Here is a 23,145-nt window from a genome sequence, read left to right as displayed (position 1 = left end):
CTTGCTTTCCTTCACTGAAGGATAGATCAGGATTATCTAGCAATACCTTTGCATATAAATCTATTTAATTTTTATTTCAGTTAAAAAATTTCTCTAGTATAGCTGATAAGAGCCAATGGCTCTTTATGACATGGTACCAAGGAAGGGCCAAGGCGTTTAGGCTCGCATAGAGGTGAAAGGTTGCCTAGGTAAGTGTCTCCTGGTGCAGCATGACTTGCGACAGAGCAAATGGCCCCTCCTATGGTACCTGTGTGTGACCATCATCTTTGGATCTTCTGAGATATATTACTGTCTAGGCATACCATCTCTAGAGGTTCTGATTTAGCAGAATTGGGGGTAGCCCCTTGCCTCTGTATTAAAAAAAAAATCCATTATACAGAAGATTCTGATGCACAGCTGGGGCTTAGAACCACCCTCCTGAGTTCAGAGAATGCCTAATACCACTTCAGATTTGACTTTCCAACCAACCCTCTGGTCCTCATAGCCAATAGGGCCTTCTGGGCGCGCTGACCTTGAGGCCGGAGTTCTTGCGCATCCGGAGCCGACCCATCCACATGTCCGTGAGCAACATCTGGCTGCACGTGTGCGCGATGAAGTCACGGTGCTTAGCAGCCACTGCGAGCTGCAGGCATGTGGCATTGCTCCAGTTCTTTAGTTCATACGTCAGCAGTTTCATGGCCAGCTGCTCATCCTGCTTGTAGGACTGGTCCAGGAGCTCCACAGCCAGCTGGCCAAAGTCCCTGAAAGAGAGAATGTGAGGAGCTGTCTCTTGGCCATCTTGGAGACTTAGATGATGAAAGTGGGGACCCATTGGCCAAGTCACAAAGGGTGGTTGCTGTGTGGTCTAGTTGTTCCTTATGGGGTCTAGTCTGTTCATTCATTCATCCAGCCAACATCCATTAAACATCTACTGTGTGCCAGATACCATGTTTAGAACTGAGGGTGTAAGTCAAATGAAGCATGATCCCTGCACTCAAGGCCCCCAATTCAAGGCATATGGATGGGGCAGGCAGACCCCAAAATCAGAGTGCAGTATGCTTTCTTCAATGTGACAGACCTCAGTTTATAATTGATCTTGGACAAGTTACTTAAGTTCTCTGAGTCTCATTTTCTTCAGGTGCATCATAAGGGGTCCTACCTCTTAGGGCAGTTGACAGGGTAAAATGAAATCTATGTATCTCTATGTACCTCTGTATCTAGCCCTGTGCACCATAAATGCTCATTGTTTGTGTCTGCCCTCTGTGTGCACCATTGGGTTGGTACTGTCTCCCCTTCAAGTACTGGGTAGCTCAGACAACCTGTATTTGGGGACCACCTTCCCTTCTCTTCCTATAACCACCCCATTTGCCATGTTGTCCTACCTGGAGTTGTGGTTCAGCTCTTGGGAGATGTCATCGACCATGTCATTCTCTGAAGCTTCGTGGGCCATGGCTTTGCAGAGTTTACAGGCCACCAGGGCCTTGGCCATGGCCTCCTCGCCATGCTGCCAGAAGAACAGGGCCATCTTCTGCCGCTTCATCAGGACAGCCCACACCATCAGCTCATGAAAAGGGAAAGGGAAGTGGTTGATCTCGGGGTCATCCAAGTCAATGTCCACCTCTTCTTCACGCTTCTTGGTTGTCTTTCTTCCTCGCCTCAAGGGAACATCGTCCTGTAATTTAGGGAAAAAACATAGCGGTGGAGTTAGAAAGGAACCCATTCAATTCAGTAAATAGTTCTTGTATATCTACTACTGGTCCAGTTCTGGGATAGATACAGAAAAAATGAACTATTCTATCCTAGCTCCTATTCTCAAAGAACTCACAGACTCATGCATGCCTAACTTTAAAACAAGTTATAATAAATGCATAAGCACAGTCCTATAGGAACATGTCATTGTTATACTTCAATTTTAAAAAAGTATTTTTTAATAGTTTTTGTTTTGTTTTGTTTTACTTTTGTCCATTCTTTTCCTCTACAGATAGGGTTATTTGTACCTTGTGATGGACAGCACTACTCTTTCTGCTGCAAGGACAAGGACATCCTATACTTGCAATTGCATATACGATAATAATCACATGAACAGAAGATGGGAGAGAGATAATTTATCTTGAGTTTCTGCATACTTCATTAGATGCATTTGTTAAGAATTTCTGGCCTTTGGATCTTTTGCCATTTGTAAACACCCAAGAATAGATTTCACATACTGGAATTTATATGCTTTCTTGGTTTTCAAGTTAGTATTTCAAATAGGATTTGTTTTTTGTTTGCAATATTAATATAACCTCAGGATAGAATTTTCAAAGCTACCGTGACCTGTCCCCTTGACACTGGGAAAAATTTCACTTCCTTATTTTAGAATCATGTAGTAAGCCCTACTACTGGAATGAATTTATAAATATATTTTAAATGTGTAATAAAGAGAATAAATAATTGACATTTATAATTTGAGCAAATACTTACCTCCATTCCCAGCAGTTTCAAGGCTTTGGGCTGTTAAAAAAAAATGTTATGCACAAAGTTAGATCTTTCTTTATAGAGGTAAGAAAAGAATCCTAATAGGTAATGGAACAAATCTATTGTACCATATAGCATTTATTCATTTCACTAAATAAAACACCACAGGAGAAACTATTTTTTTGAAATTCTAAGAGAATTAGGGATTTAGTGACTTTGGTAAATTACAGAAAATGAGGAAACTGGAGAGGCACAATGAGATTGCCCAAGGGTAGAGCCTGCAGGTTTATAACCTCTCTTGTGGACCAAGATTTCTTCCATCTTCCTGAAAGCATCCCACTCGGCTGACATCTCCATGACATCAAGCACTTGAGTGAACAATGAGACATTCAATCAAACTATGAGATGTTTCTCAAACCTCTGAAAGACCTCTATTATCTGGGGACTTGGAACAGTATTCAGAAGTACTATATGTTGCGATGCTTCATGCTGGCTATCTCTCTTTGCAGCTGTCCAGTAGAGCAAGGGTGAGTGGGACCAGAGGGCATGCGCTGATGTCAAAAGGCACTCAATGGAAGAATGGAAAGTGTAAGTAGCACCACTGGTGACACTGGGAATGTGCAAAACAGGCACAGACCAAGACAGAAGAGAAGGCAACTCAGCAAATTATAGAACTAGATGGAACTCATCTAGATAAAAAGCTTTGGGGAAGGGTCCTCAATAAATTTTAAAGGTATAAATAGATCCCAAGACCATAACCCTTGGAAACTGATGAGGTAGATAGTAAGATTATTTGAATATAATCACTATTCTCTGATCATTAAGGTTCACTTTAATGGAAAAAATTACTTTTTTAATGTACAAAAAGACATTTAGAAGTTGAGCATGTCATCTCAATTCATAGCATGTAGAGAAGCTAAAAAAGGTTCACTTTCAATGCCAGTTTCTGATTTGAATTGGCTCTAGTGAGGAAAAGAAAGAAGTGTAACACCCAGTACATTCCTTCCCCCCCACCCCCTTTCTTCTTTTTTAAACAGATTTGATGGCAGAGGGAAGAAGAGCTGGGGCAGCTGCCTTCTCAGCAGATCTCCCCCTTGGAGACAACGAAGGTGCCACACTCCAAATCTACTGCACCCCAGTCCTCCCCAGAGTCCAGGAAATGGAATTTGCTGCCAGCCTCACCCTTTTGGGGCCAAAGAGATTGTGGTAGAGCGTTCGAAAGCGCTTGCGTGTGTAGTTGCAGCGATAAGCCCCTCCCATCAGGTATTCGATCACCAGGCCAATGTCGATCAGGCTGATTCTGTAGTCTGGGGGCAGGTTCCCCTATCAGGGAAGAACGGAACAAACACACGTCCAAAAGACAGCGTGGTTTACTAGGGATTCTATTCCACGTGTTCAGTAACTATTTTAGAGTAAAATCATAATAATTTTTAAAAGAAACATATGAATGTATTATTATGCTGGTTAATCAATTCACCTTAAAATAGATCCAACCGAAACCTGGATATTCTCGCTTGGAAAGAAGACATAAGTTAAATAAGAAGATGCGGTAATCGTCGGCAATAACAGAAAATCAAAATATTTATTCAAGTCTTCAGCTGGGGAGAAAAAAACACCAGTGTAGCAGAAAGAAACAAGGCTAGACACGGCAAATTCTAGCACTCCCAGCCACTAAGAACTAGGTTCCCCAGATGCTCCCCCCAGACCCCCTCGCTGCTCTGCCTCTGACCCAGGCCTGTTACTGTCCTCTTGCTGATCATCTATTTCTTCACACTCACTAAGTGAAGACTCCTTCCAGAAGATGATTGTTATTACCAGGGACTGTATCAGGCAAAATATGCTAAGAGCTCAAATATCCTTTATACAAAACTTCTATTAATTTCTTAAAAATTGGCACCCTTTTAATGAAAGGAGAGCAGGATGGATGTCATGACAAAGTCTTTTATGAACATCCCTTGTGTTTAAAGAGAAAGAGGGTGGAATAAAAGAAGAAGTTTTATCAATAGAATATTTATTTTCCCAGAATTAGAGAGGTTTTTCATATTTTCTTTCGGAGACTAGCACTTCTTAAAGACCTAGAGCTATGGTGTAAGTTTAATGTTGTACATATAGATGCAAAAACAGAAGAGTTTTTATTATTATTTGCTCATTACTGGTTTCTGCTTCAAAAGGGAGCTCTATAGGGTCTAAGGAAAATCCCTGCTTTGTTAAGTCAAGGAAGAATTAGCACTGTTTGTGGGAAATTCTGAGCTCACAGTGAGTTCCAAAGGGTACAACTGATCAAGCCTCACTGTCTGGTTTAGTTCCCTGAGGCAGAAGGGTGCGCTATACTGTGAATGGTAGGGGTACCATACCGTGTAGGAAGCCTGGCACACTGTGTTCTTAGACATATTTTGGAGAGGCCTGAGGATTTCGTCCACTTTGGGGTTTGTATTTAATGGAGGATCCATCCAGGATGCTGTGTGAGATTCCCACCACTTCACAGAAGTGGCTCAAAGCAATAGTGGTGGTTTTTCAGCTTTGTGAAATCTGAACCATCTGAGGAATTTTGTGACAGTGCAAAGTCTGAACCCTATCCTGCTTCATGTATGAGACTCTAATGCACTTTATGAGCTGTCCAGGTGATTCTGAGGTCTAAGTAAAGTTCAGGGATTACACAGCAGAATTGGGAAAGTCATAGTATATGAAGATAATCATTATCACTAGGAAATCAGCTTATGTAGTTTTATTAACTGAAGGTAGGTTTTCAGTTGTCCTTACTCAGCTTTCCTATGGTCAACAGCAATCATTTGAAAGAGATTTAGGATTAGAGGTGGCCCACTGTATCCTACCATCAAACCTATAACGTCATATTTTTAATTGTTTTACTTATCTTTGCATTCTCAATGCCTGGTGTATGGTAGACATTCATGATTTTTTTCTGGCAGGGGTGGGAATCAAAAATGTGAATAAGTAAAACACTGAAATTAATCAGTTTACTTGGGATCAGGTCTCAGTTTGGGGTTCTTCAGTATTTTGTTCTCAGTAACGACTGACTAGTCACAGTCTGTAAGTCACTCCTGGGTGGGAAAGCCTTAGCTATCATCAGGCTTTTAAGAGAGACCAATAGTCTGACTTCTTTAAAAGGAAACTTAGAGGAAGATTTATTTTAAGGTAGTAACTTTTTATGTATTGTCCTTTCCATAAACTTTAAACTGAATCTAAAAATATTACCTGTGCAACCCTTTTTCTCCATTACTTTGGGCAGGTTAACAAGACTGCAGTTTCTGTATTATCTGGCTCTTACCGGATGGTTAGGTGAGGCTATTATTTCAAGAGTAGAAGAGCCCCAAAGCTTCTTTGGGCAATCCTGGCTCAGCCTCATCTCCTGTGCATTTGGCTTCTACAAGGATGACCTCCAGAGGAGGCTCACCCCATCTGTGCTATTTTCCTTGGCACTGTGAGGCTGGCAGGGGAGAGAGCACTGGCTGCAAGTCAACTGCTCTGGACTCTGTCCATCCTTCACAAATCATCCACTTTCCCTCAAAGCCTCAGCTTTCTTCCCAGTAAAAGGGGCTGAACTCCATGCCCTTTATGGTCTGTAGTGCTCAAGTACCAGGTTTCAGAAAAATCCCCAAAAGATTTATTGTGATGCTACTGAACAATCACAGCAAGTCTATGAATTTGTGCCTATTTTGAGTCTTGTAACAATCTTCTAAACTTAAAACGTGTGTAACAGTGAGGCTAACACCTAAATATTTTCTTTTGAGAAACCTATGTGTGAAGATCAGGTTAAATTCTAAGAACAAGAACTAATGTTGCCTGAAGACCAATATTGAAAGTCAATATTTATGCTTTTGAGGTGTCTATAAGAATGGCTTGTCAGGAAAGTGATGACAGTAAAACTCAAAATAAATACAAATTTTAGAGGGGTAACACTTTTTGCAAATGTTCTGCAAACATTGCCAACATTGTTTTGCAAATTTTTATGCAAATTTGTAAAGGGCTGATAGGCTTACATATTACCAAAGAAGGTGCTAGACTCTTCTTTTCCTAGAAACTTCTTTTATAAAGCTTGATTATTTCGTAGTGGTTTTTGTATGATTTAGTCTGAAGCAGGAGAAAAGATTCTGTGACCATTCTGGGTTACTGAGCTTTGAGTGACAGTGTGAAAGGAACTGGCCTGAATTCTGTTTGACCACAAGGGGGCGATGGTCACCTAACCCAAGGTAATAGGGGTTCTCTCTCTGTATTTCAATTCATGCTCTGAAAATAGGCAATGCGGACACAGTTACTTCTAAGGTCCTGTCTATTTCTGAAGGCCCAATTGTTTGATCACTACCTGGCAGGCTGCTCTTACTTCTATGCTGCCAGGTCACTGGGCAAAGACCCTTGACCAGAGCTTCCAGAGTTGATGCAGTTTCTAATAATCCACTGGAATTTGGTTAGTGGAGATGGAGGCTTAGAGAAAAGGAAGGGTAAAGGGTTAGACAGGGATGGGGTTGTGCTCATAACATCCACCTCCTTTAAAAAAAGGCAGAGAAAAATGCCACCTCATATCCACAGGTAATGTCCAAAGACCTCTGAAGGAGTCTTCCTTTGCTTGGCTCCTTTTCAAACAGGAAGTCAATATGCTGGAGTAATATTCATTCTACCTGCTGTTTCTGTTATTCCCTGCTCCCCTTTTTTGGTAATTACTTTGGTAACTGGTAAAGCCTGAACACTTATTTCCCATTTTATGCCTTAACAACACACAGCAAGCCACAGGATTCAAATAATTTGATCCACAGAGTAAAACAGAGAGGCTTGGATCCATGGGTAGGTGAATTTGACAACGTGAAAACATTGTCTCCTTTTTTTCATGCTATGAGATACTACTCTGAAGCTAAATTTTAATCCATGCCATGCCTAAGGATGTGTTTTAATTAAAAGAATAATTTAAATTCACTTATTAGATCTGCTCTTCTAAATGCACTGTTTTTCAGATGTCAGCTCCTGATATCACTATCAGATTTCAGCTGTTTAGGAAACATTTTTTTTCTTTCTTTGAAACTTTTTTCTCCAAAGAAGACTGTTTCCTTCTGATGTATGCAAGGTAGAAAATGATAGCTGGTTGTCAGATGTACCAAGGGAGAGTGGGGAAAAGACCATCCTGGTGAAAATTTATGGGAAAAGAGGATGTTCCCTCAATGTCTGGCATGGCAGTAGACTGGACAATCAATCTTTTAAAAATTAAGAATGCTTTTGCAAATTTGCATGGATTTAGCGGACGGAGTTATGAAAATGTCCTTTCTTTACCCAAAGTGTGTCTGAAATGCTTTTTCTTTAAAATTTTGCAAAGCTCTGGGTCTTGATTCCCACATAAATGAAGTGCCATAATTGCACCACTACTCTTATGTAATAATCAAATATCACCCTCCTTTGGTGGGGAGGGATAATTCAGACAACGGAAGTGTTAGTACCTTTAATTTAAGAAAGAAAAACTACTGCTTTAAGACATAACAGAGGCACAAATTGAGCAGACAGCTACTAAAAAGGCAAGATAGATTTCATGGAAAAGCAGACAGACTCAGGCCACTCTGGTTTAATATGAGAGCATTGGTACATCCAATGGATTTATGCACGAAAAAGATTCAGGGAACTGGGTTGGCTGATCATTTAAAATTTCTGATTGATGCAGAATACTAACTCCACCTCACTGCTCCTAGACTGCTCCCTTGATATAAACAATTTGAGATTTTGAAACAAGTTTGGGAGTAATTCTCCATGTTCACTTCTGTTGGTTTCAAAGGATGGTTGGACTTGGAGATATGCTGGTTAACTTGATGATTCCTAAATGCATTCTCTGGGTTCATAAGAGTTATTTACATTTAATTTTACAGACATATTATCAAACACTGTGTTTAGGGTCCCGAGCTGTGTTTCTAACTTTTGAACAGCATTCATTTCGTACTAGGGCTTAGTACTTGCTGATTAATTCTTTGTCCTAGATTAAATCAAGTAATATGTACATAAAGTCCTAAGATCATAAAGCACAAAGCACATGCTAATTATTATGTACCTTAATTTTGAAAACTGTTTAAACTGCCCTAGATTTTCTTAGCATTTTAAACTTAGTTTTTGTAGATTTTGCATATCTTATTGGCATAAATTGATGGAAGTCATCCGGAACCATCTGAGGAAGATGTGCACCAATATTAATTTCTCTCTCATTCACTTCTTAAAAAAACACAAACAAAACCCCCTCATTTTTAGCTCCTTTCATCCATAAAAACATAGACACTTCCAGCTCCTTTGGCTACCACTGTTATTCTTTCTTGCTTTCCAATAGTCAGACACTCACCTTTATCATAGAAATAAATGGAGTCTGCATTTCCTGCCTCTATTTCTTCCCAAGGGAAGAAACTAAACATAGGTTTTCTTTTCTCCCAACTATGTTGGCAGTCTCTTTTCCCAAGAAAAAGGATAAATTGTTCCTAAGTCAGTTCATTACTATCCTGAGTAATTTGTTAACATTTTTTTCCCGTTACTAAATTAGTAAGTAAACGAATCCTTATATAACTATATTCTTGCTCTGCTGTTTGGATCACACTTGAAAGAAAAATAAAACTGCTCCTGATAGTCCTTCCTCCCAAATTCTTACCATCCTGTCCTTTCTTGTTAGTCTGTGTTATTTTTGAGGTACACCTTTAACTAAGAAGTTAAAAAAAACCCTACCTTAAAAATACTCTACATGCCTTCTATTAAATGTAAGCAAATGTAAGAGGCAGCTAATGGAATTTCAGGGAAAAAATGATATGCAAAGCAACGTCCTATGAGGAAGAAAACCTATTAGAGGGGATTTTGATCATTTATACTCAGTAAAATCTGACTGCAAAAATCTCTGAAAATCAGGCAAGACAGTGAGAAACTGGGTGATGGAGGTTGATTAGTTACTTTATTTGAAGACTTGGACTGGCCAGTGGCTGGGACTGAGGGACAAAGGCACAGCTGTCTCTTCAGAAAGCCTCATAATTCTTTCAGTGACACAGACTAGATTAAGGTGAGGGGGATATTTTACTTATTATTTTAGAAAAACTCAAAACATTTTACTGAACATGAGCAACAAGTGTCTTGGCAAAGAATACATGCTAGGTGTGTATACCTAATCTTCTGAGATACTTCTCTCTGTTTAATTTCCAGGCAGTTTAAAGGCAAGATAAATTAAACAAAATAGGAAGACTTGAGGAAAAGAGAAATGGGTTTGTTGAGGGCAGGTATGCTTATGGACCCTGGAAAGGCATGATCCTGGTAAAATGCACAGATGGAACAGCATCCATCCCCCCTGCTTAGAAAGAACTACAGGCTTCACTCACTCACACAGATGAGAAATTTTTCAGTAAGGTTGTGTGGAGATGGGAGGGAAGTTCCCAAGGGCCTACAGAAGGAGGTCTTTTGGTATCATTTACTGATTACTAGCAAAGGTCCAGCTGGTTAACAGGTATGTTATAAGCAGTGCCAGGGCCTTTGCTTGGCCTTTGGAAGGAAAAATTAGTAAGTGGCTACAGGACACCTAAAGGGTAGTTCTAGCCTATGCCTTCCTATGAGATGAAGGACTGGTACTCTATTTTTTAACCTCATTTTGTAGCTATCTCCAAGTATGTCTTATGGACTTTGGCAAAAAATTGCTACCAACTGGTAGGTGGGTATACCTGTGTGTGTGTGTGTGTGTGTATGTACATGTGTATGTGGTAGGGTAAGTGCCACCATTTATTTTATCCTTTGGAGTTAAAATATCACTTTCTGGGAACCCTGCTAAGGGTTCAGAACCAAAGCTCCCTTGGAAAGAGATTATATGGGGCAAAAGAACAAGCACTTGGTTAAGATTAAATGTAACCTCCCCGTGCCTCATTTTTCTCATCTATAAATGGGAATAATACTATATAATAAAAATAATAATAATAAAATAATACCTCTACTTCGTATACTTTTTGTGAAGATGAAGTGAGTTCAGACGCATAGCTTAGATTAGTGTCACATACCTAACTGATGTCACATCTTTAAATCTTAGGTACCATTACTTACGATTATGATTCTTAAAGGATTTGAGTTCTAATTCTAGCTCCTTACTAACCACTTAGTACAGTTCTCACCTCCTTGTGTTTCAACTTCCTCATTTTTAAATTGGGACTAAATCTACTAGATCCAAACTAACTGGCTTTCCCTCACATCAAATTAGATGATGAATGTGAAAAAAAACACTGGAAAAAACAGTGTTAGCAGAATGGAATGTATATATGTGTTGTAGTCTCTGTTTCTCCGAGACTTTTTGAGCTACACTTACTATGCTCTGGGTCATGCTAGAAGCGGCAGTGATGCACTGCATTAGGAGCTAGTAAATAAATATACCTTTCATGGTCAGTCAGATAGCATGGAAACGAGCTCCCCAAACAGTGAGGAGCACATGGATAAATACAGTTAATGGCATAAATCCACACGGCATGGAGGGAAAGCCTAGGATCCCAATATCCGAAAGCATTATGTCCAATGAAAAGCATCTAAAACCACAGAGACTGGCAATAAAACCGCAGCTGCATCGTAAGCAGAGATGTCAGAGTTAAAAGACATATGCGCACACTGTGTCCTGAAATGAGGGAGGTCTGGCAGGGGCAGGAGTACTCTGGCAGCTCATGCAAAACAGGCGCTTTCTAATCACAGGAAGCAGTCAAGACAGGGCCTCCGACCTGCAGTCGAGAGGGTTCTTACCTTTTTGACATCCCTCACCAAGTGGTACAATGTGTTTGAGGGCCCATGTCTCTGAAAACAATAAAGAAGAATCAAATGGTTTTGCTAGTCAGGGGCTCTCATTGGCAAGGCAAGAAGGATCTGGAAGGAAGGGTTCTGGCTGGCGGAGGGGCAGTTCGTTGAGATGAACCTTGTTCTAGTTGCTCAGTTGTACCTGTCTTTTCTAAACAAACACAGTGGCAGGTTTTTGGGTTGTGGCTCCTTAGGAAAAAGCATTTGAGGTTCTAGGTTCGAACTTTTCAAAGGAGGCCATCAACTCTGTTGACAGCTGGGCCAAAACATCATTCAAGAGGCTAGTTGTGCAGCAGGGGGAGACAAAGGGGCCAATTTACTGCATTAGAAGTACACTTCGGCACACTGCCAGCTGCAACTTGTTTATTACCCATAATGAATGAGAAACTGGCTAAAGCAGGATTTGGCAGATTTTTCCTGTAAACAACCAGATGGTTAATATCTTAGACTTTGTGGGCCATACAGTGTTCACTGCAACTGTTCAACTCTGCCATTGTGCAACAGATGTTTGTTTGCTTAAGGTAAGAATAAAGTAGAGTGGTTTACCATCCTCTTGTCTTTCAGGAATAGGACTGCCAGATGAAATAAAGGATGCCTAGTTAAATCTGAATTCCAGACAAAGAATAATTTCTTTTTTCTTTGTTTTAATTTTCATTCATTTTATTTTTTATTTTATTTTTTATAATTTTATTTATTTATTTATTATTTTTTGGGGGGTACACCAAGTTCAATCATCTGTTTTTCATTTTATTAATTCTTAATGTTAAACTTTTTTTTCTTGTCACATTGATGGCCTATTTTGTATTTCTGTTTTGTATTCATGTATTTTTTATGTACTAATTAAAAGTTTTAAATGTAACCATCTCTCTCTCTTTTTTAAGAACTTTTATTGAGATACAGTTAACAGACAATAAACTGCATATATTTAGAGTGTACAATTTGGTATCCCAGTCTCCCAATTCATTCCCCCCCCAACCCCCCCTACTTTCCCCACTTGGTGTCCATATATTTGTTCTCTACATCTGTCTCTATTTCTGTCAAATGTCACCATCTCTTAATCTTTTGATTTATGATTTCTTTTGTTTTTATGTTTCCTCATCTTTTTTAAATTGAGGTATATTTGACATATAACATATTAGTTTCAGGTGTATAGTATAGTGATTTGATATTTGTATATATAGCAAAATGATCATTACAATAAGTCTATTTAATATCCGTCACCATACATAATTCCCCAATTTTTTTCTTGTGATAAGGACCTTAAAGATCTACTCTCTTAGCAACTTTCAAATATGCAACACAATATTATTAACTATAGTCACAGTGCTGTACATTACATCCTTATGACTTATTTATTTTAAAAACTTGGAAATGTGTTCACTTTGACCAATAACAATGAATAATTTTGAGTATAAGTATGCTTCATGCAATATTTGAGACATACTAAAAATTATTTGTTGTTTATCTGAAATTCAAATCTAACCGGGAATTCTGTATTTTTATTTGCTAAACCTGATGACCATATTGGAAGATCTTGAACAGTAATGACAAATCCTTAAGCACTGCTGGAACACATTCAAGTACTCAAGACAATCCCTGTGTACTGCCTCATCTAATGGTCCCTTGAGGCAGACATACTCATCAGAACTTTTTTTCCACTGAGGGATGCAGTATTGCATAGGGATTAAACATGCAAACTCTGGAGTCAGAATGCCTGGCTCCAAACCTGGCCCTGCTGCTTACCAGCTGTGACCATAAGCAAGCTGCTTAACTGTGTCTCAGTCTTGTTATCTCTAAAATGAGGATAATAATACCACTTAGGGTTGTTGTGAGGATTAAATGATGAAATGCCTATAGAACTATTAAAACAGTGCTTAGCACTCAACAAATGTTAGCTATTCTTATCACTGAGGCCATTCACTGTCCCCAAATCCATTTCAACAGAGTATTCCAGGGAACGTTGATTAGAGTTGACAGGAGTGATGAAATCTATTGGCCTTTCTTGATCTATAACTTTCCTACTTACTTCTTTCCAATCATTGGAATAAATCCCTCTACTTCCTTGATTCTCTAATTGATATGAAGGTCATTCAACTCGTGTTTTTATTTATTTATTTTACTGAAAACCCCATTATTCTTTTTATCCCCAGTTTTATTGAGACAAAATTGACATGTAACATTGTGTTAGTTTAAGGTGTACAATGTGATGATTTGATGCTCATATATATTGTGAAATGTCTACCACAATAAAGTTAGTTAACATATCCTTCACCTCACTTAATTATCATTTTGTTGTTGTTATGATGAGAACATTAAAGCTTTGATCTCATAGTAAATTTCAAGTATACAGTAGAGTACTCTTAACTATAATCACCATGCTGTACATCAGATCCCTGAAACATATTCATCTTATAACTGAAAGTTTGCATTCTTTGGCCAACATCTCCCAATTTCCCCCACTCAGCCCCAATTTTTTTGAGGAACCTCCATATTTTTTCTATACTTGGTTTCCTTGTCTAATATTGGTTAACCATATATATATGTGTTTATTGCTGGGCTCTTGATTCTGTTCCATTGGTCTATGTGTCTATTTTTATGCCAATACCATACTATTTTGATTACTATATCTTTGTGATATAGTTTGAAATCAAGAACTGTGATGTCTCCACCTTTGTTCTTTCTCATGACTGCTTTGGTTATTCAGGGTCTTTTGTGGTTCTATGCCAATTTTAGGATTGTTTTTTCTATTTCTGTGAAAAATGCCATCAGAATTGCATTGAAGCTATAGATGGTTTTGGGTAGTATGAACATTTTAACAATATTAATACTTCTAATTCATGAACATGAGATATCTTTCCATTTATTTGTGCCTTATTCAATTTCTTTTATCAATGTCTTATAGTTTTTGATATATAGATCTTTTTACTTATTTGGTTAAATTTATTCCTAAGTATTTTATTGTTTTTGTGCCATTGTAAATGGAATTGTTTTCTTATTTCTTTTTCAGATAGTTCATTGTTAGTATATATAAATGCAATTAATTTTTGTATGTTGCTTTTGTATACTGAAACTTTACTGAATTTATTAGTTCTGATACCTTTTTTGGTGGAGTCTTTAGGGTTTTCTGTATACAAAATGCTCTTAGCAAATAGAGAATTTTACTTCTTTTTCAATTTGGATGAAAATTTTTAGTTCTTCTTCTTCTTCTTCTTTTTTTTTTTTTTTTTTTTTGCCTAATTTCTATGGCTGGAACTTCCAGTACCATGTTGAATAGGAGTGGTGAGAATGGACAGCATTGGCTTGTTCCTGATCTCAGATGGAAAGCTTTCAATCGTTCACCATTGAGTATGATGTTAGCTATGGGTTTGTCATATATGGCCTTTATTATGTTGAGGTGTGTTACTTTTATACTCAATTTGTTGACAGTTTTTAACCATGAAACGGTGTTGAATTTTGTCAAATATTTGTTCTGTATCCATTGAGATGACTGTATGAGTTTTGTCTTACATTCTATTAATGTGATTAAGATTTATTAATTTGCAAATGTTGAACCATCCTTGCATCTAGGGATGAATCCCACTTGATTATGGTATATGATCTTTTTAATGTGCTTCAATTTGGTTTGTTAGCATTTGGTTGAGAATTTTTGCATCTATATTCATCAGTGATATTGACCTGTAGTCTTCTTTTCTTGCAGTGTCCTTATCTGGCTTTGCTATTATGATAATGCTGGCCTCCTAAAATCAGTTTGGGAGCATTCCCTTCTCTTCAATTTTTTTGAAGAACTGGAAAATAATTGGAGTTAATTCTTTAAATGTTTAGTAGAATTCACCTGAGAAGCCATCTGGTCCTGGGCTTTTCTTTGTTGGGAGGTTTTTGATTCCTCATTCAATCTCCTAACTTGCTATTGGTCCACATGCAGCCTTGGCTGCTGGAGTGCATTTCTGTAGCTGCAGGGTCTTGCAGTTCTAGGGTTTTGCACTTCAATGGCAGTGGTGATGGGTGTCAGGCCAGCAGTGTACAGGTGCACAGCTGGGGGTGCTAGCTTTCAGAGTGTGCACAGCAGTGGGGGGTCAGCGGGGGGGGGGGGGGGTGTCTAGGCTTGCAATCATGTAGCCACAGAGGGCCAGCCTGGCTGCTGATGTAGACCCCAGGCTCCAGCAGGGGTAAGGGAAAAGGGAGTGGCGAGGGGCTCAGGTGACTGGTGTCTACAAACGCAAATATCTGTAGAGCAAAAACCAGTGAAATCTGCAGGGGTCTGTGGCGGCTGTGCTGGTCATTGGTTTCTTCAGTGGTGAAAGCTGCCAGGGTCCTCTGCAGAGCAGGTCCGTAGGAACTGTGGTTACTCAGCCGTCAGCCTGGCTAATGCTGTGTTCCTAGTTATCAGGGTATGTCTCAGCTTTGCAGGTCTCTGGATGGGGTGAAACCAAAGTTTGTTCTTTGTGCAGTGCCCTGAAAGGCTCAGCAGCTCTCTCTTTCCCAGTGAGAGGAACTCTTTCTAGCTGAGGAGCTTCCTCTTGGCACACAGCAGTGCCGGCCTCAGGGGACAGGGTGATACAGGCACAATGAAGCTGTTCTTCCTCTCCTTTTTGTGTGGTTATTTTCAGATTTTTTTGTTTCACTGTTTTGCTAAAGTTTCTTCATTGGACTCCTGAGCTCTGCTAGAGCTGTCTTTGTCTGTGGATAGCTGTCTAATTGTTGATCTTTGCTGGGGGTCAGAGGCTGGGTCTCCCACTCTGTCGTTCTGGGCTATTATTACTGAAAGACTTAGTATGCTGAACTGAGAAAAATCTGCAGAGAAAACAGAAACGTGGGGCCATTCTGTTAACTTGTTTTCTAATTCCAGCAGCAGGAATGTTATAGAGCCAGGGTGGCACCAGCTAATACCTACCACTGGCTGGGGACAGGTCAATAAGCTCCATCTCATTAGTGCTGTGGGTGGTGGGACAAAGAAGCATTGTGACAAAGGAGTGGAAAAACAGCCTCTGAGAAAGAAGCCTTCGTTCAGTACTGGCTTCTTTCTTCACTTAGAAATTTGGGATCTTGAATAAGCCAGTTCTCTTCTTGGCCTCAGTTTCCTCATCTGTAAAATGGAGAAAAACAATATCTACTCTTTAAACTTCATTGTATTTTAGTGATTATCAGCTCAGAGCCGACATACTTAACTCACTGAATACTCTCAAAAACTTCATAAATAGTAGTTTTTCCTTTGATTACTTCTTGGTATCCCTAGTCAGTGAATTAACAAACCATTACAAAACAAAACAAAAAAATCTTCCTGGGAAACTCCAAACAAGAGGTTTTTACATTTTATCCCATTAGAGTGAAATGAATGAACTTCGTGGCTCTGAGGCTAACAAGATGGTGCAGGATAGTTAATCGGCCTCCTTTGATATTTGGAGTTAAATCAATCCTCCTCTGCTGATCACCTCAAACACCCTCTGGGCTTGCAGAATAAAGTGTGTTCTAATTTCCAGAGCCTAGTCATTTTGTTTAAGCACCTGAGCACATTACCTTTTGGTGATCATGTAATTTTCTGCCTCTTAGATGCTGACAACTGAGCAGTTAAAACAAGTAGATTCTTGGTGACTTGGTGCTTGTTGTCTACACAGGTCTAAGGAAGCATTTGTGGAAAATGATCCATGCATTTGGAGAGGAGGGCAGGGACTCACAGACACATGGAGGGCAGGAGAAGGTAAAACAAAAAAATGTAGAGAAAATAAAAAGTGCCTTAGCTTGGTCCTACCGTATTGTACAATTCCTCTAGTCTGGAGATGGTGAGAAAACGGTGCATGCTTACTCCATTCTCTATGAGTAATTTCACAAAATCCACTCTGTCCAGAACTAGGGCATCCAACATGGCTTGCTCCAGAGACCCCACCTGCAAATCAAGTCACTGAGTTAGTCTGCCCCAGGGTCTAAATATGCAGTTTTCTGGCATTCTCCTGAACAGTTTAGAAATGGATGCCTTTGACACCTGGTAAACCTTCAACACCTCCAAGAACATGCTAGCAAGAGTTTCCCAACTCCATTTTTGGGACAGCCACACGGTCTCCTGTGTTTGGGGGCTTGTTCTTGCAAACAGGACACAAGGATTTCTAGTCCCAAAAGCTATTTCTTCCTTAAATCTCTTTTTTTGTTCTATATTCTGAGAAGGTGCAAGGGTTTACAAGGCTTTTCGTCTCCCAACTCTCTGACCAAACTTCTACAAAACCACTAAAGTGCCAAAGTGAGTACTTCACTGTCTTCATTTCATCTTCCTTAAGCTCTAAATTGGACCCCTGGCTGACTTGAGAAGAGGAATCCTAGTAAACAGACCTAAAGAAAGTAGGCTGCTCTTTTTTCAGTCAAGTGTTACTACCTTGCCTCCATCTTGCCCATTTCTACACCGAGACCCAGTAACTATTTAGGTCATTTGGTCTGTTTACTAGCGTTTTATTTAATTTCTTTCACAAAAATTTCCTGGTGTCTAGGCACTTTGAAAAATCTTTCCACACTAGCAATCCATTGGCACTAAATGAAGCCAGGGTTTCAGTCCTAGGCAGAAGCTTTCTGGGGCAGAGGAAGGGTTAAAAAAAGACCTGTACATGAAGGTGTTGTCCTTTAGTGATTTCAGGCACAGAAATCAAATTTCAGACTGCTGGTTACCTCCTGGGGATACATGCACACATCAACCAATGGCCAATTTTCCAAGTTATTTCTGGTAGAGCCAGTTGAGGGAAACAAACCGAGAACAGTTATATAAAGCTTTGGTTGCTTCTGTGTTGTTCTTGGGTACAGGGAGGACCTGTGCTCAGCCTCCAGGACCAGATGGCACCTGCACATGGAAACCTGCTAATTCTGTATCCTGAGGTGCGACCCAGCCCCACACCAGCATGGGGTGCCAGCACGTGGCAGCAGCAACCTCCAGGACAACCAGAAACAAACTGCTAACTCCACTCTTCCCTTAATTTTAATTAATATGATTTTGTCTTATATATTTTCAGGCATATAAAAGAAATGGCATACGTTGCAGCTAAATATTGCTATGAAAGGCCACTCAGAGAGATGAAAGTGTTTGGAACATTTGGAGCTGTGCTTTGTCATATCTTCCACCAGGTGACAGTGTTTTCCTAAATATAAGAAAGGGAGCTGAGACTGAGGACAGCTACAAAGGAACATTTCTACCCCAAAGAAAAAGCAAGGGTTTCTGGAGCTGCTCTCAGAGATTCCTTAAACGAATACCCTTGCCCAAGCGAGCGGGCTTTTCAGGGGTGATGACATATACTCTACCGGCCACTGTTGCCCATAAATAAAGATCTGGCTGCGGGCGATGTCGACTCTGTTCCAGGCTAAAGCCAAGCTCAGTTGGTCTGGGGCTGAGGCATTGGCTCCTGTATGTAGATAAGTAGGAGAGAAGAATGAGAGAGAGAAAGCAACAATCAGTTATTATACCAAGAAGACCTACTCCATCACTCTCCTATCCACCCTGTCTTCCTGGAGAGTAGATGCGGCTGTACAGCAGGGGTTCTCAAACTTGGCACTATTGCCATTTTGAGCAGAAAATTATCATGTCCTATACATTGTAGAATATTTAGCAGCGTCTCTGGACTCAACCCAGTAGATGCCAATAGCACCTCCCCTACCAAGTCATGACAATCAAAAATGTCTCCAGACATTGCCAAATGCCCCCGGGAGCGGGGAGGAAGATCTCCACTCTACAGCTGTAGAGCTTTGCTAGTCAAGGTGTGGTCCACAGGGCAGCAGCATCTGGGCACTTGTTAGAAATGCAGAACCTCAGGCCCCACCCCAGACCTACTGAATCAGAATCTGTATTTCAACAAGACCCCATGTGATTCCTGTGCACATTAAAGTTTGAGAAGGGCTGCTCTACAACACATTTTGTTTCTGCTGGCCAATCACTGGTTTCAAGGCATCATTGGAATTGTGTATTGCATGGTGATGGTGCCCTCATCAACTAGTGAGCCAGCTTTAACACTCTATTGGAAAAGAGTTAAGAAGATCTTTTAAGAGAAAGGCAAACAAGTGGCTAAGGTTTACTTTGATTTGTGAGTAGAAACCACTGAACAATTTTTCAGTTTTCCCTTATTCTCCAGACTATTGATAGATCTGCACTGTCCACATGTGGCTATTTAAATATAAATTAGTTAAAATTAAATAAAATTAAAACTTTAATTCCACACTCATACTAGCCACATTTCAAGTGCTCATAGCCACAGGTGGCTGGCGGCCTTTGAATTGGTGGGTGCAGGTACAGAACAGTTCCTGCATCACAGAGATGGTCTCCTGGGACAGAGCTGGTCTAGATCAATGCATCCTGTCCATAAATGCAACTTTTCAAGCAGCTGGTGTGAGACTGAAAATGGAGAGAATAATGGGCTACAGTCAGAGGATCTGAGTGTGCCATTTCACTGCTGTGTGGAGCTGGACCCTCTAAGCCACAGTTTTATCATCTGTAAAATGGGGACAATAAGTTATCCTGTTTACCTAGCTGAGATGTGAGACTGAAATGAGATCATATAAATGAACTCACATGCGAACAGGGTTATTTCAATTTATCAATATCCTTGGTGTGCTGAGCAAGAGACATCCCTAAATATTTGCCCGACTTCATGCTGCTGGATATCCCACCACTGGGGGAACAGGGTAAAGAGACAACACTCTCTCCTGGATCAGATGTTTTGAGCGGCAAAGTATTAGGCACATCCACGTGTTATCATACATAATGTCCCAAATAATTCTGGGAATTGGGTCTTCCTGTCTCTATTTGACAGATGATACTGAGGTCCAGAGAGGTCAAAGATCAAACAGCTACTAACAAAGGGTAAACAATGAGCATTCATTATGCCAGAGGTGAGGTTCAGACTCGGTGAGGTTTCCCTTCATTTCGTCACTGCTGATTCTGATGTTTGTGAATGAAGGAGGGATAAAAAATGCTGATGCTGCCCATTCCTCTGGGTTCCTCAGCAGTGGAAGCCCAAAGCAAGGAGGTGGCTACTGTATCAGCGATTCTCAATCTCTGCCGTACATCAGACTCACCTAGGAAACTTTTAAAACATCCCTGTGCCAGGTCACACCTCAAACCAATTATATCACAGTGCCATGGGTGGCAAACCAGGTGCTGATAGCTTTTAAGATCTCTGGGGGTTTACCATGTGCAGCAGAATTTGGGGAGCAATGTGCTACATGCTTCTTCCCCCTGCTTACCCTTACCTCTTCCCTCTGGGCTTTGAGATAATGATGTGAAGAATTAGGCGAGTAAAGTGTTCTCTAAGATGACCCCTTCTCAAATTTGAGCATGCATAAGAATAATCTGGAGAGCTTTAAAAACACAGATTCTAGGCCCTCACCTCCAAAGATTCTGATCCGGTAGGTCTGGGGTGGGACCTGAGTTTCTGCATGTCTAACAAGCTCCCAGGTGATGCTGATGCTGATGATCTAGGGCCACCCTTTGAATAACAAGGCCCTAGAGAGCTGCAGTATTATGTTCCCTTCGTAGGTCAAAGGGTCAAAGGGGATTTCTGTTTTGATGGGTTCAGTATAAATCACATACTTGTAGTACATTAATTAGGATTTGGAATGATGTATACTAATTCAGTTTACACAGAGATTTTTCCATTAAGAATATATTTCTTATCTCCTCAGATAACAACAGGGACTGTAAGTTCACAGCAGGGTAACTGGCGTAAATAAGTGGTAAATAGCAATGTGTCAAAATGTACGGTCATCATTTTGAAGGAGAATAAAAAGTGAAGGCTCAATGGAATTGCCTTTGGAAAGGTAGCACATTATGCTTTCCTGTGCTTCCTTAGCTACTCTATTGGTCCTTGCCGACCTGCTGAAATGGTTTAATCATTCCCTTTGCCATTTGTATGCCACAAATCTGTACGTCACCCAAGTCAACAGCAGCCACACGAATCTGAGCAAGAACACATAGCAGGAAGCAGTCACTGAGGTCAACGTGAGCTGCCTGAATGTAATTAGATAAGTGTCAAATGAAAGCATGAAACCGATGAGTCTTGACTTTTCAAAAATTTAAAATACATCACTCAAGAATGGTCCTGGGTGACAGTTTGAATCAGTGGTTCTCAACTAGGGTGACTAACCATCCCATTTGCCTGGTACAGTCACAGTGTTAGGACTGAAATTTCTACATCCTGGGAGACCCCTCAGTCCTGCACAAACGTTGATGGCTGGTCACCCTATTCTCAACCTTGGCTGCACACTGAAATTTCCTGGAGAGTTTTAAATATACTCATGCCTGGGATCCATGCCCAGAGATTCTGCTTTAACTGGTCCTCGGGCACTGCAATTTTAAAAAGGTTCCCAAGAGCTTTTAAGAACTAGAGGTTCTTAACCTTATCTACACATTAGAATCGTGAAGACAAGGTTAAGAACCTCAAGTCTAGATAATATATGGTCATTCATTCACTTATTCATCCATTCACTCATTCATTTACTTATGCATTCAAGGGTATTGACTTCCTGCTTTCTCACATGGCAGGCACTGCGCCAGTATGAAGACGTGAATAAGACAAAATTCTTTGTCTTGAGAGCTTGCGTCCTAGAGAAGGAGAGAGGTCTGGGATTGAATACACTGTTTCATGCGATCATTCATTTATCTGCTCAGCAGATATTTATTGAATACTTTCGGTGCCAGGAACTGTTTTAGCACTGAATGTCTGATGGTGAAAAAGACAGCTAAGGTCACTCTTCACATACCTTACTACTTACTTCTCCAAGTGGAGGAGTGGCACTCAGAAAATAAATCAATAAACAAATTAACAAACTATACTTTCAGAATGTGTAAGTGCTATGAAGGATATAGGGACCTGTGTCTATATAAAAAATTTGAGTCATTCCAAATCAATGTGGTGGCACCATTCTGGCAACCCGTTTCACATGATCCCAGGGAAGGGGTCAGGCCTGGAGACAGAGATTTAGAAACATTAGCATGAAGGTGACAAGAAGAAGAGAGCAGAGGATGGGTAATTTAAAAAGTATGAAAGTAAATCAAAAGTGTGAAAGTAAACCAATATTTAAAAAGTATGAAAGTAAATCAAATTTTTAGAAAGAAAGCATGCACACACACACACAAAATACCCAGAGAGACAGGAAGAGAACTGGAGATCATGGTGCCCTAAACTATGGGAAGAGAGATTCTCAAGAAAGAGGGAATGGTCAATAGGGCAAAGGCAGCAAAGAGGGCAAGTGAAAAGACTGGTCTTTCTTCTTCACAACTCTTCTCATTACTGGGCACCAGCTTATACATCTATTAGTTTATTACTTATTTCCTTCACCAGAATGTAAGCTGCAAGAGGCCAGGGACTGAGTCTGCTTTGTTCACTGTTGTATTCTTAGAGTCCAGAACAGTGTTTGGCACATAAAAGGTGTTTAATAACTATTTGTTGAGTGAATAAATGGACCCAAAAGTGTGCACTGATTTGGCAGTTAAAAAGTCCTAGATGAAATCATTGTGTGCACCTTCAGTAGAGTATGGGAATGGAAGCATGTCTCCTAACTCTTCCCTCAAGGAAACTGCAATCTAATAGGAATGGAGCTGCAATGGGATAAAAGGAGAGATATGACAAGTATACAGATCACTGTATCAAAGAACAAAGTGGTAAGTGCTGTAAAAGCTGTACAAGTAAGTCCAGAACACTTCCTGTTAGTTGAGTCAGAGCAACTTTAAGGAGGAAGTAGAATTTGCTGAGAGTGGGGAAGGATGAGGGAGACTCGAACAAATGGAGTTTGTGGTAGGCTGAGTGATGCTCCCACCTCTCAAAGATGTCAATGTCCTGATCCTGGGAACCAGTGAAGCTGTTACTTTATAGGGCAGAAGAATTTTGTAGCTGTGATTAAGATTTTGAGATGGGGAGATTGTCCTGGATTATTTGGTGGGCCCAATGCGATGTAATCACAAGAGTCTTTATA

The 23,145-nt window shown here is 40.2% G+C and overlaps 1 protein-coding gene across 14 annotated transcripts in view; it reads right to left on the bottom strand.

The window, feature by feature from the left end:
• TRPM3 (transient receptor potential cation channel subfamily M member 3) overlaps positions 1–23,145 on the bottom strand; it is an 827,818-nt gene that overhangs the window by 79,033 nt on the left and 725,640 nt on the right. For 5 of the 14 annotated variants that reach the window (XM_057720878.1, XM_057720886.1, XM_057720887.1 and 2 more), the window contains 8 exons: positions 18,484–18,584; positions 16,958–17,092; positions 11,161–11,211; positions 3,914–3,949; positions 3,619–3,759; positions 2,443–2,472; positions 1,362–1,651; positions 512–740 (listed from right to left, as the gene is read on the bottom strand). In XM_057720878.1, the coding sequence (XP_057576861.1) occupies positions 512–740; positions 1,362–1,651; positions 2,443–2,472; positions 3,619–3,759; positions 3,914–3,949; positions 11,161–11,211; positions 16,958–17,092; positions 18,484–18,584 (1,013 nt within the window). The remainder of the gene's footprint in view (positions 1–511; positions 741–1,361; positions 1,652–2,442; positions 2,473–3,618; positions 3,760–3,913; positions 3,950–11,160; positions 11,212–16,957; positions 17,093–18,483; positions 18,585–23,145) is intronic. The other 9 variants (XM_057720880.1, XM_057720875.1, XM_057720882.1 and 6 more) reach the window with 3 other exon arrangements.

This window comes from Hippopotamus amphibius, chromosome 2 (assembly GCF_030028045.1).
Source record: "Hippopotamus amphibius kiboko isolate mHipAmp2 chromosome 2, mHipAmp2.hap2, whole genome shotgun sequence".
NCBI lineage: Eukaryota > Metazoa > Chordata > Mammalia > Artiodactyla > Hippopotamidae > Hippopotamus > Hippopotamus amphibius.
Note: the sequence above shows the minus strand (reverse complement) of the source record. Positions and strands in the feature narration are given on the sequence as shown.